General features: G+C 36.5%; 2 protein-coding genes across 2 annotated transcripts; both read left to right on the forward strand.

The window, feature by feature from the left end:
- Positions 367-6,070, forward strand: LOC109354604 (protein TPR1-like). Its single transcript, XM_019597215.1, has 19 exons — positions 367-503; positions 633-765; positions 877-986; positions 1,109-1,178; positions 1,254-1,327; positions 1,399-1,494; positions 1,570-1,662; positions 1,949-2,076; positions 2,196-2,430; positions 2,522-2,689; positions 2,784-2,861; positions 3,236-3,388; positions 3,469-3,579; positions 3,702-3,881; positions 3,969-4,097; positions 4,204-4,299; positions 5,001-5,183; positions 5,270-5,445; positions 5,617-6,070. Exons 1-19 carry the CDS (start codon positions 432-434, stop codon positions 5,828-5,830), a joined length of 2,499 nt encoding a protein of 832 aa, XP_019452760.1. The 5' UTR covers positions 367-431; the 3' UTR covers positions 5,831-6,070.
- On the forward strand, positions 7,538-13,229 carry LOC109354315 (protein TPR1-like). The gene is made up of 19 exons (XM_019596720.1): positions 7,538-7,662; positions 7,792-7,924; positions 8,036-8,145; positions 8,268-8,337; positions 8,413-8,486; positions 8,558-8,653; positions 8,729-8,821; positions 9,108-9,235; positions 9,355-9,589; positions 9,681-9,848; positions 9,943-10,020; positions 10,395-10,547; positions 10,628-10,738; positions 10,861-11,040; positions 11,128-11,256; positions 11,363-11,458; positions 12,160-12,342; positions 12,429-12,604; positions 12,776-13,229. The coding sequence occupies exons 1-19, from the start codon at positions 7,591-7,593 to the stop codon at positions 12,987-12,989; spliced, it is 2,499 nt and encodes an 832-aa protein (XP_019452265.1). The 5' UTR covers positions 7,538-7,590; the 3' UTR covers positions 12,990-13,229.

Below are 13,785 nucleotides of genomic sequence, written 5' to 3' on the forward strand. Positions count from 1 at the left end.
TTGGTAGTGAAATTAGGATTTTGTGATATTGATGTTAGAAAAATAAATAAATAAATATATATATATATATGCATTTACAGTGTAAGAGTTTTATGTATTGTCATTGTATCATCTATCATTCATGATCCCATTATCCCCCCCCCCCCAAAAAAAATGGTATCCCTAATTTTGCTTGCGACTCTCAGAAGTTGCATGTTATTCATCCTAGTTTTTTACTCTTTTTAAGTTCAATTCTAAATGAATTATTGTCACTAGTATTTTGGCAGTTGCAATTGTATTTACTTGGCTAAGCGATCAGGAGACTATGTTCTTGTATTTACTTGTTCAACAATTTCATAACAGCATGTCATGATTTAAGCACTCACCCCACCTTTTTTTATTGAACAGTGTCTATCTTGAAACATCCTAGAACTCCTCCAACAACTCCTGGGATGGTTGATTATCAAAATGCTGATCATGAACAGTTAATGAAAAGATTCAGGCCTGGTCATTCTGTTGAGGAGGTAATTTTGATAATTCTGTTCAATTTGTCCGTGTGTCACTTATTTTGTGATGCAAAGGAATCATCTGTTACCTCTGGTTATGTAAAGGTTGGTAGCTCATGTCAGTACACTTAATTTATATAATTTCAGGTTTCATATCCTTCAACTCGACAAGCCTCTTGGTCACTGGATGATCTCCCAAGAATGGTTGCAATGACTTTGCATCAAGGATCCTCTGTAATAAGCATGGATTTTCATCCTTCTCACCACACCTTACTTCTTGGTATTGTTTATCATAATCATGTTCTGTATGTAATATCTTGCTGAAATACTGACAAAAATATGACTTACAGTTTTATTTTTCTTCCTAATGGTATATATTTCAAATGAGCAGTTGGTTCTGTTAATGGTGAAATCACCCTCTGGGAACTCAGTTTGCGTGAAAGGTTGGTTTCAAAGCCATTCAAGATATGGGATATGCAGTCATGCTCGTTGCCTTTCCAGGTTTCATACTCTGCAATAAAATAAGTAGCTTAAAAGCGGGCCACTATATTATTATGCCAGACCATTTGTCTTGGCACTTGAGAATTCAAAATCTTCGGAATTTATGGTTGAGGATTTTGCAGGCAGCTGTGGTTAAAGATGCACCCATTTCTGTCAGCCGTGTCACTTGGAGCCCTGATGGGAATTTTGTGGGTATGTATGTGACTTCCTTTTTCTTAAATCCTTTGGAAGCCTTAGATCAATATCTAACAGGTTGCTTTGCTGTAGGTGTTGCTTTTACTAAACATTTGATTCACTTATATGCCTATACTGGATCAAATGAGTTAGCCCAGCGTATAGAGGTGAGATTCTTCTCATCATAAGTTGCCCAAGTTTTTATTGCGGTTTGATTTACTTCTCCTTGCTGATACAGGTTGATGCCCATATTGGTGGTGTGAATGACTTGGCATTTGCTCATCCAAATAAACAGCTTTGTATTGTCACTTGTGGGGATGATAAGTTGATAAAGGTGGATAAAATTTACGATTGCAATTTTGGATTATGCAAAAATTATCTATTTTTCTGAAGAAGGAACTCTTAATAGGTGTGGGATTTAAATGGACGGAGGCTATTTCACTTTGAGGGGCATGCAGCACCAGTATATTCTATCTGCCCTCATCACAAAGAGAACATTCAGGTACAAAGTAGATATCATTCTTGAAATGTTAATTTTCTGGAAGGTTTTATGAAATATTTCACTTGCTATAATTCAATTGGTCTGTACTTATTTAATTTACGTATATGTCATGGTTATTTGAACGTTAAACTTGTAAAAACAACTTTTATTTTGGTCTTAGAAAATTACAGCCCCCATCTCATTTCCACACATATTGGCCCCTTTACACGAAGATATATATTGTTTAACTACTTGCAAGCTCTACGCATATACGCGGACATTAAAGGTTGTTATTTTAACTTTGTAGTTCATATTTTCAACTGCCATTGATGGGAAAATAAAGGCCTGGTTATACGATAACATGGGTTCTAGGGTTGACTATGATGCTCCTGGTCACTGGTGTACTACAATGCTTTACAGTGCTGATGGAAGTAGGTAAGATGGATTTGGGTGTGGATAACTATCTTTTAAGTTTTATGTTCAATGGATAATTGATATGAAAGTGTCTTATCAATTATCACGTCTTCCAATGATTTCTGCTGACCTTTCTCCAGATTGTTTTCTTGTGGGACGAGTAAGGATGGAGAGTCTTTTCTTGTTGAATGGAATGAAAGTGAAGGAGCCATTAGGAGAACATACAATGGATTCAGAAAGAAATCTACTGGTGTTGTGCAGTTTGACACAACTCAAAATCGCCTTTTGGCTGCAGGTGAAGATGGGCAGATAAAGTTTTGGGACATGGACAATATTAATCTTCTAACAAGCACTGATGCAGATGGTGGATTACAGGTCAGTATTTTATGGTTAACTGTTTTGAGTCCTCTGGAGTATAACTCCACTTTATAAGACATGCCTTACATGATTGTATGAATCTATTTAGGGCCTTCCACGCTTGAGATTCAATAAGGAAGGGAATATTCTTGCTGTTACTACTGTGGACAATGGATTCAAGATACTTGCTAATGCTACTGGTCTTAGATCCTTAAGAACAGTTGAAACGCATACATTTGAAGCATTGAGGTCACCCACTGAATCCACTGCAATCAAGGTAGTCATATAGTTTTTTTTGTTGCTTGGTTCCTAATGATGTGATCAAAATATGTTCGTAATTGTGTACTGTCCATTTTGTTTATGTTATCTAGGTATCCGGCCCTTCTACTGTTAGCCCTATCAACTGTAAAGTGGAGAGAAGCTCCCCTGTCAGGCCTTCTCCAATTCTTGTATGAACCTGACCCTGTGAACTTAATAATCATGGTTATGATGTTAGCAGGACATTGGTAGACATTTCATTTCTTTATACACTACACACACATGCACCATCTTGTGGAAATGGTTTGGTGGTCCTTTTATTCATTCTTATAGTATGCACAACTCTGGTATGCTATGCCATTGCATGTATGGAGGACTACCTTTTGGATATGCATAAATTTTACTTCATGGAGAAAATGTCCTTCTTATCTGGCCTCACTATTAGATCCAGAATGTGGAGTTGAATTTGCTTTATTTTTTTATGTTACTTTTGACTTGTGAATTATTTGGTGCATCTTGATACTTATTTGCAAGTCATTAATTGGTTTTGGATTTTTCAATCAAGAATGGAGTTGATCCCATTGGTCGAAGTGTAGAGAAACCAAGAACAGTGGAAGATGTAATAGAAAGAACTAAACCATGGCAGCTGTCTGAAATTCTGGATCCTGTCCAATGTCGATTAGTTACCATGCCTGGCAGCACAGATTCTTCCAGCAAGGTGATGACTGTTGACATGCCATATTCTATTGCAAACTTCATGTTTTGTGCATTGCTTTGATGCTCTGATTAAATATATAGGTTGTTCGACTTTTGTATACGAATTCTGGTGTTGGTATTTTGGCACTTGGTTCAAATGGTATTCAGAAGTTGTGGAAGTGGGCTCGCAATGAGCAGAATCCCACTGGGAAGGTTCGTATTAACTAAAGAGTTACTTTATTTATTTCCATCACCAGTCCTTTCCTTTCTCTACACTTTTTATTAGTTTCTCCCTTTCCGTAGTGAACAGAAATATGTTATTTATGTGATTACAGGCCACAGCCGGTGTTGTTCCCCAACATTGGCAACCCAACAATGGTTTCCTTATGACAAATGATATCTCAGGTGTCAACCTTGAAGAAGCAGTTCCTTGCATTGCACTTTCAAAGAATGACTCCTATGTTATGTCTGCCTGTGGTGGAAAGGTTTCACTATTTAACATGATGACATTCAAGGTGTGTGTCCAGATATACAATCTTGTTGTATTCTATAGTTGTTAAGTTTACTGATTATATGTACTTTTAATTTACGTTTTTTTACAGGTAATGACAACATTCATGCCACCGCCTCCTGCCTCTACCTTCTTAGCTTTCCATCCCAAGGATAACAACATTATAGCCATTGGGATGGAGGATTCAACCATTCACATTTACAATGTCAGAGTAGATGAGGTGACTACTATCTGTAACAGCTTATTTCCTCATTGTGTGGTTACATGATTTATTTCTAAAAAATCTCAGACGAACATATTTATTTCTATTTGGGGGTATATTCTAGGTCAAATCAAAATTGAAGGGTCATCAGAAGCGTATTACTGGTTTAGCCTTTTCAACCCATCTTAACATCCTGGTTTCATCTGGCGCTGATGCTCAAGTAAGTCTTTAAACTGTTCTCCTTCCTTGTAAGATTCAAAGTGGGCCTGGAAAACCATGTATGTCAGTTAGCGTCTAATAATTCGATTTTGAGATCTTGTTGTTAGTTATCTTACTTTCTATTATTTGTAGTGATTCCTTGTTATGTTAGATCTGCTTTCCAATGTAAGATAACAAAATAGTCTTGCTTGTAGATCCTGGACTTGTATGAAATTAGATAAAACAACCCCACTTCGTTGATATTATTTTATGAGGAGGTGCAAATACTTATAATGTGTTATCTAATTTCAGAAACCAAAATCACTCTTTATTTCATTTTGCTTAGACTCTGTGTTTTTCTGTTAAGTTAATTAAATCTTTTTGCCCAGTTTTTTTTAAATGTTTATTTAGTTTAACTCCTTTGATTTTTTTTTTTCTAATAGTTAGCTAAAGAGGGCGTGAGGAGGTTGTAAATGATGAGTAGATGCACTTGTGTGCAAATTCCTTTCTGGCTTGTTGCACTTAATAAATTTGTCGAGTTCCTTTTGTTTTGCCCCCTGCCCTTGCAATTTTTGGTGCTATATCTGAAGTACACATGTTTTATTCATATGTGCCTCTACTGCTCTTATCAATTGCACTGTTTTCCTTATTAGGTAACATTATCGCTTGTCGTGATCAATGTTTTCACTTTTAGTTTTACGAGTTTCCTGTCATTTTGTACAGCTTTGTGTGTGGAGCATTGATACATGGGAGAAAAGAAAAGCAATTCCAATACAATTACCAGCAGGAAAGTCACCTGTTGGTGATACACGAGTCCAGTTCCATTCAGATCAACTCCGCTTATTGGTAGCCCATGAGACCCAGTTGGCAATATATGATGCCTCTAAGATGGATCGCATTCGGCAGGTAGGAAGATTCTTCTACTATTCATATAGCATGTGGTTGATGTCAAAATAAAATTGAGATATGCTCACTGATTCTTTTTTGTTCAGTGGGTTCCACAAGATGCTCTGTCTGCTCCCATATCATATGCAACATATTCCTGCAACAGCCAGTTAGTATATGCTACATTTTGTGATGCCAATGTTGGGGTTTTCGATGCGGATACCTTAAGACTTAGATGTCGTATTGCACCATCAATATGCTTGTCACAGGCAGCTTTAAGTGGGTAAGTTTCAGTTCAGTGGATCGGACCCACTTTAGTCTTGATTATGTATTAAATTTTGAAAATTTTGGTGCATTGAAAACTCTGCTTAGTTATTTGGCGCTGTTTCAATTTGTAGACACACTAGTATTTTTGTGGTGGAGCTTGATATTTGATCCATTTTGTGAATTGCAGAAGCCAAGCTGTATATCCTCTTGTTGTTGCAGCTCATCCACTAGAGCCAAACCAGTTTGCTGTTGGGTTAACAGATGGGTCTGTCAGAGTGATAGAACCCACTGAATCAGAGGGTAAGTGGGGATCTTCTCCTCCTATTGACAATGGAATATTGAATAGGACAACATCATCATCTACAACAAGCAACCACACGGCCGATCAGTCCCAACGATAGGATTCATTGTATGATATCAGCATAGTTCGGTCCACTAGTAATTTTATCAGCCTAGATATTTAGATTTTGATACCTCAATTTGTCTAATCATGTCAGGTAAGCTTGGCAATAAAATGGTAAATTTTTAGATGTATGTGCCCTTGTATACTTTAATTTATTCTACACAACTCAATTTGATTGTTTATATGTCAGTGTAATGTTGTTTCTTGTAACAATCTGAATCTGTTAATTCTCCTTACAATACTCTAGATGAAATCTATTTGATTATTATTGGATAGGAACTAAGAAATGTCAGAGAGTTCCATTCCCAGATTGTGCTATTCTTTTTTTATTGTAGATTGTAGATTCTTCCCACATCCCCAAGTTTGCAAAATTACCTTTCTCCCTTCACTTCACCTTCTTATCTTTGAAATCCTAATGGTCTATTTGGAAGCTAGACTTTGGAGGGAAAAAGGGAAGGCTTAGAAGTCCTATCAAAATTGTATTTCATGGATCATAAGCTTTTTCTTTCCCTCGTGCTCTCCAAAAACCAACTTGCGAATAGACTATAACTCTTTTTATTTTTTCGGATGAGATTCAGACTTCTATTTCAGCATCAATATGGTAGCAAGCACTAGTACAGCCATGTTTGCTGCTACTTGCTTTTCTGGGAGACAGCATGACATGTCATGTGTTTGAAGCTCTGTTAAAACCTATATCCATAACCTTGCCCTCAGGACATGCATAACAATAGTATGGAAGGAGCCTTATGGACTTTGGTAGTGAAATTAGGATTTTGTGATATTGATGTTAGAAAAATAAATAAATAAATATATATATATATATGCATTTACAGTGTAAGAGTTTTATGTATTGTCATTGTATCATCTATCATTCATGTTCGATTATTATCGATCATTCAAAAAAGTAATACAAATGAATGATAGATGATGTACTGAATGTATATAATTCTATACACCGATAATGTATAGATATTAGACTTTATTGATACTAATAGAGATTGTCTTTTGATGCTAATAGAGATTCTAGTGACAGTCTTTAAGCTGAAAGACTTCCCCATCACACTTTTATGAACCTTTTCTCATTTGATACTCACTCTACTTTGTTTCACATAATTGGCCAAATTTCATTTTTAGCACCTGTGGTAAAGACTAAATTAAATTGAAGAGGGTTCATGAGCTAAAAAGCAAAGATCTCTAACAAATATGGATGAGCTCCAATATGGACACCAAAGTTACATTTATGTATTTTATTCTTAGATTTATATACAAAGTTTACTTAATCGGACCGTAGATTGAACAGAACTGTAGTCTGTGAAGAATAGGTGTGGTCTAAAGAATTGTTAAGCTAATGGTATGAATGTTTTCATTTTTCATGATGTAATTTCTATGAAACTTACGGTTGTAAAATTAGGCGCTATGAAACTAGTTGCATAAAAAGTAGAGGTGAACACAGCGTGTCTTGGGATCGGTTAAGATTTGTTCCTTACCCGATTTTAAATATTGGCTGAGCCATTTTCTTGGATTCGGACCGATCTTAGACTCGAAGCTAACCCGACCCAAAATATCGATTGTGTCAGCCTTTAAATCTGCATCCGATCCTAAACTCGATTAAATATAATGCATACTCATTTTAGATAAAGTTTCTCAATTTTTATGAATATGTAATTTGACATATAAAATGATATATATATTATTGCCTTTTTTTATTGAACAGTGTCTATCTTGAAACATCCTAGAACTCCTCCAACAACTCCTGGGATGGTTGATTATCAAAATGCTGATCATGAACAGTTAATGAAAAGATTCAGGCCTGGTCATTCTGTTGAGGAGGTAATTTTGATAATTCTGTTCAATTTGTCCGTGTGTCACTTATTTTGTGATGCAAAGGAATCATCTGTTACCTCTGGTTATGTAAAGGTTGGTAGCTCATGTCAGTACACTTAATTTATATAATTTCAGGTTTCATATCCTTCAACTCGACAAGCCTCTTGGTCACTGGATGATCTCCCAAGAATGGTTGCAATGACTTTGCATCAAGGATCCTCTGTAATAAGCATGGATTTTCATCCTTCTCACCACACCTTACTTCTTGGTATTGTTTATCATAATCATGTTCTGTATGTAATATCTTGCTGAAATACTGACAAAAATATGACTTACAGTTTTATTTTTCTTCCTAATGGTATATATTTCAAATGAGCAGTTGGTTCTGTTAATGGTGAAATCACCCTCTGGGAACTCAGTTTGCGTGAAAGGTTGGTTTCAAAGCCATTCAAGATATGGGATATGCAGTCATGCTCGTTGCCTTTCCAGGTTTCATACTCTGCAATAAAATAAGTAGCTTAAAAGCGGGCCACTATATTATTATGCCAGACCATTTGTCTTGGCACTTGAGAATTCAAAATCTTCGGAATTTATGGTTGAGGATTTTGCAGGCAGCTGTGGTTAAAGATGCACCCATTTCTGTCAGCCGTGTCACTTGGAGCCCTGATGGGAATTTTGTGGGTATGTATGTGACTTCCTTTTTCTTAAATCCTTTGGAAGCCTTAGATCAATATCTAACAGGTTGCTTTGCTGTAGGTGTTGCTTTTACTAAACATTTGATTCACTTATATGCCTATACTGGATCAAATGAGTTAGCCCAGCGTATAGAGGTGAGATTCTTCTCATCATAAGTTGCCCAAGTTTTTATTGCGGTTTGATTTACTTCTCCTTGCTGATACAGGTTGATGCCCATATTGGTGGTGTGAATGACTTGGCATTTGCTCATCCAAATAAACAGCTTTGTATTGTCACTTGTGGGGATGATAAGTTGATAAAGGTGGATAAAATTTACGATTGCAATTTTGGATTATGCAAAAATTATCTATTTTTCTGAAGAAGGAACTCTTAATAGGTGTGGGATTTAAATGGACGGAGGCTATTTCACTTTGAGGGGCATGCAGCACCAGTATATTCTATCTGCCCTCATCACAAAGAGAACATTCAGGTACAAAGTAGATATCATTCTTGAAATGTTAATTTTCTGGAAGGTTTTATGAAATATTTCACTTGCTATAATTCAATTGGTCTGTACTTATTTAATTTACGTATATGTCATGGTTATTTGAACGTTAAACTTGTAAAAACAACTTTTATTTTGGTCTTAGAAAATTACAGCCCCCATCTCATTTCCACACATATTGGCCCCTTTACACGAAGATATATATTGTTTAACTACTTGCAAGCTCTACGCATATACGCGGACATTAAAGGTTGTTATTTTAACTTTGTAGTTCATATTTTCAACTGCCATTGATGGGAAAATAAAGGCCTGGTTATACGATAACATGGGTTCTAGGGTTGACTATGATGCTCCTGGTCACTGGTGTACTACAATGCTTTACAGTGCTGATGGAAGTAGGTAAGATGGATTTGGGTGTGGATAACTATCTTTTAAGTTTTATGTTCAATGGATAATTGATATGAAAGTGTCTTATCAATTATCACGTCTTCCAATGATTTCTGCTGACCTTTCTCCAGATTGTTTTCTTGTGGGACGAGTAAGGATGGAGAGTCTTTTCTTGTTGAATGGAATGAAAGTGAAGGAGCCATTAGGAGAACATACAATGGATTCAGAAAGAAATCTACTGGTGTTGTGCAGTTTGACACAACTCAAAATCGCCTTTTGGCTGCAGGTGAAGATGGGCAGATAAAGTTTTGGGACATGGACAATATTAATCTTCTAACAAGTACTGATGCGGATGGTGGATTACAGGTCGGTCTTTTATGGTTAACTGTTTTAAGTCTTCTGGAATATAACTCCACTATATAAAACATGCCTTACATGATTGTATGAATCTACTCAGGGCCTTCCACGCTTGAGATTCAATAAGGAAGGGAATATTCTTGCTGTTACTACTGTGGACAATGGATTCAAGATACTTGCTAATGCTACTGGTCTTAGATCCTTAAGAACAGTTGAAACGCATACATTTGAAGCATTGAGGTCACCCACTGAATCCACTGCAATCAAGGTAGTCATATAGTTTTTTTTGTTGCTTGGTTCCTAATGATGTGATCAAAATATGTTCGTAATTGTGTACTGTCCATTTTGTTTATGTTATCTAGGTATCCGGCCCTTCTACTGTTAGCCCTATCAACTGTAAAGTGGAGAGAAGCTCCCCTGTCAGGCCTTCTCCAATTCTTGTATGAACCTGACCCTGTGAACTTAATAATCATGGTTATGATGTTAGCAGGACATTGGTAGACATTTCATTTCTTTATACACTACACACACATGCACCATCTTGTGGAAATGGTTTGGTGGTCCTTTTATTCATTCTTATAGTATGCACAACTCTGGTATGCTATGCCATTGCATGTATGGAGGACTACCTTTTGGATATGCATAAATTTTACTTCATGGAGAAAATGTCCTTCTTATCTGGCCTCACTATTAGATCCAGAATGTGGAGTTGAATTTGCTTTATTTTTTTATGTTACTTTTGACTTGTGAATTATTTGGTGCATCTTGATACTTATTTGCAAGTCATTAATTGGTTTTGGATTTTTCAATCAAGAATGGAGTTGATCCCATTGGTCGAAGTGTAGAGAAACCAAGAACAGTGGAAGATGTAATAGAAAGAACTAAACCATGGCAGCTGTCTGAAATTCTGGATCCTGTCCAATGTCGATTAGTTACCATGCCTGGCAGCACAGATTCTTCCAGCAAGGTGATGACTGTTGACATGCCATATTCTATTGCAAACTTCATGTTTTGTGCATTGCTTTGATGCTCTGATTAAATATATAGGTTGTTCGACTTTTGTATACGAATTCTGGTGTTGGTATTTTGGCACTTGGTTCAAATGGTATTCAGAAGTTGTGGAAGTGGGCTCGCAATGAGCAGAATCCCACTGGGAAGGTTCGTATTAACTAAAGAGTTACTTTATTTATTTCCATCACCAGTCCTTTCCTTTCTCTACACTTTTTATTAGTTTCTCCCTTTCCGTAGTGAACAGAAATATGTTATTTATGTGATTACAGGCCACAGCCGGTGTTGTTCCCCAACATTGGCAACCCAACAATGGTTTCCTTATGACAAATGATATCTCAGGTGTCAACCTTGAAGAAGCAGTTCCTTGCATTGCACTTTCAAAGAATGACTCCTATGTTATGTCTGCCTGTGGTGGAAAGGTTTCACTATTTAACATGATGACATTCAAGGTGTGTGTCCAGATATACAATCTTGTTGTATTCTATAGTTGTTAAGTTTACTGATTATATGTACTTTTAATTTACGTTTTTTTACAGGTAATGACAACATTCATGCCACCGCCTCCTGCCTCTACCTTCTTAGCTTTCCATCCCAAGGATAACAACATTATAGCCATTGGGATGGAGGATTCAACCATTCACATTTACAATGTCAGAGTAGATGAGGTGACTACTATCTGTAACAGCTTATTTCCTCATTGTGTGGTTACATGATTTATTTCTAAAAAATCTCAGACGAACATATTTATTTCTATTTGGGGGTATATTCTAGGTCAAATCAAAATTGAAGGGTCATCAGAAGCGTATTACTGGTTTAGCCTTTTCAACCCATCTTAACATCCTGGTTTCATCTGGCGCTGATGCTCAAGTAAGTCTTTAAACTGTTCTCCTTCCTTGTAAGATTCAAAGTGGGCCTGGAAAACCATGTATGTCAGTTAGCGTCTAATAATTCGATTTTGAGATCTTGTTGTTAGTTATCTTACTTTCTATTATTTGTAGTGATTCCTTGTTATGTTAGATCTGCTTTCCAATGTAAGATAACAAAATAGTCTTGCTTGTAGATCCTGGACTTGTATGAAATTAGATAAAACAACCCCACTTCGTTGATATTATTTTATGAGGAGGTGCAAATACTTATAATGTGTTATCTAATTTCAGAAACCAAAATCACTCTTTATTTCATTTTGCTTAGACTCTGTGTTTTTCTGTTAAGTTAATTAAATCTTTTTGCCCAGTTTTTTTTAAATGTTTATTTAGTTTAACTCCTTTGATTTTTTTTTTTCTAATAGTTAGCTAAAGAGGGCGTGAGGAGGTTGTAAATGATGAGTAGATGCACTTGTGTGCAAATTCCTTTCTGGCTTGTTGCACTTAATAAATTTGTCGAGTTCCTTTTGTTTTGCCCCCTGCCCTTGCAATTTTTGGTGCTATATCTGAAGTACACATGTTTTATTCATATGTGCCTCTACTGCTCTTATCAATTGCACTGTTTTCCTTATTAGGTAACATTATCGCTTGTCGTGATCAATGTTTTCACTTTTAGTTTTACGAGTTTCCTGTCATTTTGTACAGCTTTGTGTGTGGAGCATTGATACATGGGAGAAAAGAAAAGCAATTCCAATACAATTACCAGCAGGAAAGTCACCTGTTGGTGATACACGAGTCCAGTTCCATTCAGATCAACTCCGCTTATTGGTAGCCCATGAGACCCAGTTGGCAATATATGATGCCTCTAAGATGGATCGCATTCGGCAGGTAGGAAGATTCTTCTACTATTCATATAGCATGTGGTTGATGTCAAAATAAAATTGAGATATGCTCACTGATTCTTTTTTGTTCAGTGGGTTCCACAAGATGCTCTGTCTGCTCCCATATCATATGCAACATATTCCTGCAACAGCCAGTTAGTATATGCTACATTTTGTGATGCCAATGTTGGGGTTTTCGATGCGGATACCTTAAGACTTAGATGTCGTATTGCACCATCAATATGCTTGTCACAGGCAGCTTTAAGTGGGTAAGTTTCAGTTCAGTGGATCGGACCCACTTTAGTCTTGATTATGTATTAAATTTTGAAAATTTTGGTGCATTGAAAACTCTGCTTAGTTATTTGGCGCTGTTTCAATTTGTAGACACACTAGTATTTTTGTGGTGGAGCTTGATATTTGATCCATTTTGTGAATTGCAGAAGCCAAGCTGTATATCCTCTTGTTGTTGCAGCTCATCCACTAGAGCCAAACCAGTTTGCTGTTGGGTTAACAGATGGGTCTGTCAGAGTGATAGAACCCACTGAATCAGAGGGTAAGTGGGGATCTTCTCCTCCTATTGACAATGGAATATTGAATAGGACAACATCATCATCTACAACAAGCAACCACACGGCCGATCAGTCCCAACGATAGGATTCATTGTATGATATCAGCATAGTTCGGTCCACTAGTAATTTTATCAGCCTAGATATTTAGATTTTGATACCTCAATTTGTCTAATCATGTCAGGTAAGCTTGGCAATAAAATGGTAAATTTTTAGATGTATGTGCCCTTGTATACTTTAATTTATTCTACACAACTCAATTTGATTGTTTATATGTCAGTGTAATGTTGTTTCTTGTAACAATCTGAATCTGTTAATTCTCCTTACAATACTCTAGATGAAATCTATTTGATTATTATTGGATAGGAACTAAGAAATGTCAGAGAGTTCCATTCCCAGATTGTGCTATTCTTTTTTTATTGTAGATTGTAGATTCTTCCCACATCCCCAAGTTTGCAAAATTACCTTTCTCCCTTCACTTCACCTTCTTATCTTTGAAATCCTAATGGTCTATTTGGAAGCTAGACTTTGGAGGGAAAAAGGGAAGGCTTAGAAGTCCTATCAAAATTGTATTTCATGGATCATAAGCTTTTTCTTTCCCTCGTGCTCTCCAAAAACCAACTTGCGAATAGACTATAACTCTTTTTATTTTTTCGGATGAGATTCAGACTTCTATTTCAGCATCAATATGGTAGCAAGCACTAGTACAGCCATGTTTGCTGCTACTTGCTTTTCTGGGAGACAGCATGACATGTCATGTGTTTGAAGCTCTGTTAAAACCTATATCCATAACCTTGCCCTCAGGACATGCATAACAATAGTATGGAAGGAGCCTTATGGACTTTGGTAGTGAAATTAGGATTTTGTGATATTGATGTTAGAAA

The sequence above is a fragment of the Lupinus angustifolius genome, chromosome LG08 (genome assembly GCF_001865875.1).
Source record: "Lupinus angustifolius cultivar Tanjil chromosome LG08, LupAngTanjil_v1.0, whole genome shotgun sequence".
In the NCBI taxonomy this organism is placed as follows: domain Eukaryota; kingdom Viridiplantae; phylum Streptophyta; class Magnoliopsida; order Fabales; family Fabaceae; genus Lupinus; species Lupinus angustifolius.

Bases quoted from the DNA above. Each gene is read 5' to 3' on its own strand.
- LOC109354315 (XM_019596720.1), top strand. From the start codon at position 7,591: ATGGTTGATTATCAAAATGCTGATCATGAACAGTTAATGAAAAGATTC. The intron at 8,338-8,412 runs GTATGTATGTGA...GCTTTGCTGTAG, and splicing joins CCCTGATGGGAATTTTGTGG to GTGTTGCTTTTACTAAACAT. The intron at 10,739-10,860 runs GTTCGTATTAAC...ATGTGATTACAG, and splicing joins AGCAGAATCCCACTGGGAAG to GCCACAGCCGGTGTTGTTCC.
- LOC109354604 (XM_019597215.1), top strand. From the start codon at position 432: ATGGTTGATTATCAAAATGCTGATCATGAACAGTTAATGAAAAGATTC. The intron at 2,690-2,783 runs GTAGTCATATAG...TATGTTATCTAG, and splicing joins CTGAATCCACTGCAATCAAG to GTATCCGGCCCTTCTACTGT. The intron at 3,389-3,468 runs GTGATGACTGTT...TTAAATATATAG, and splicing joins GCACAGATTCTTCCAGCAAG to GTTGTTCGACTTTTGTATAC.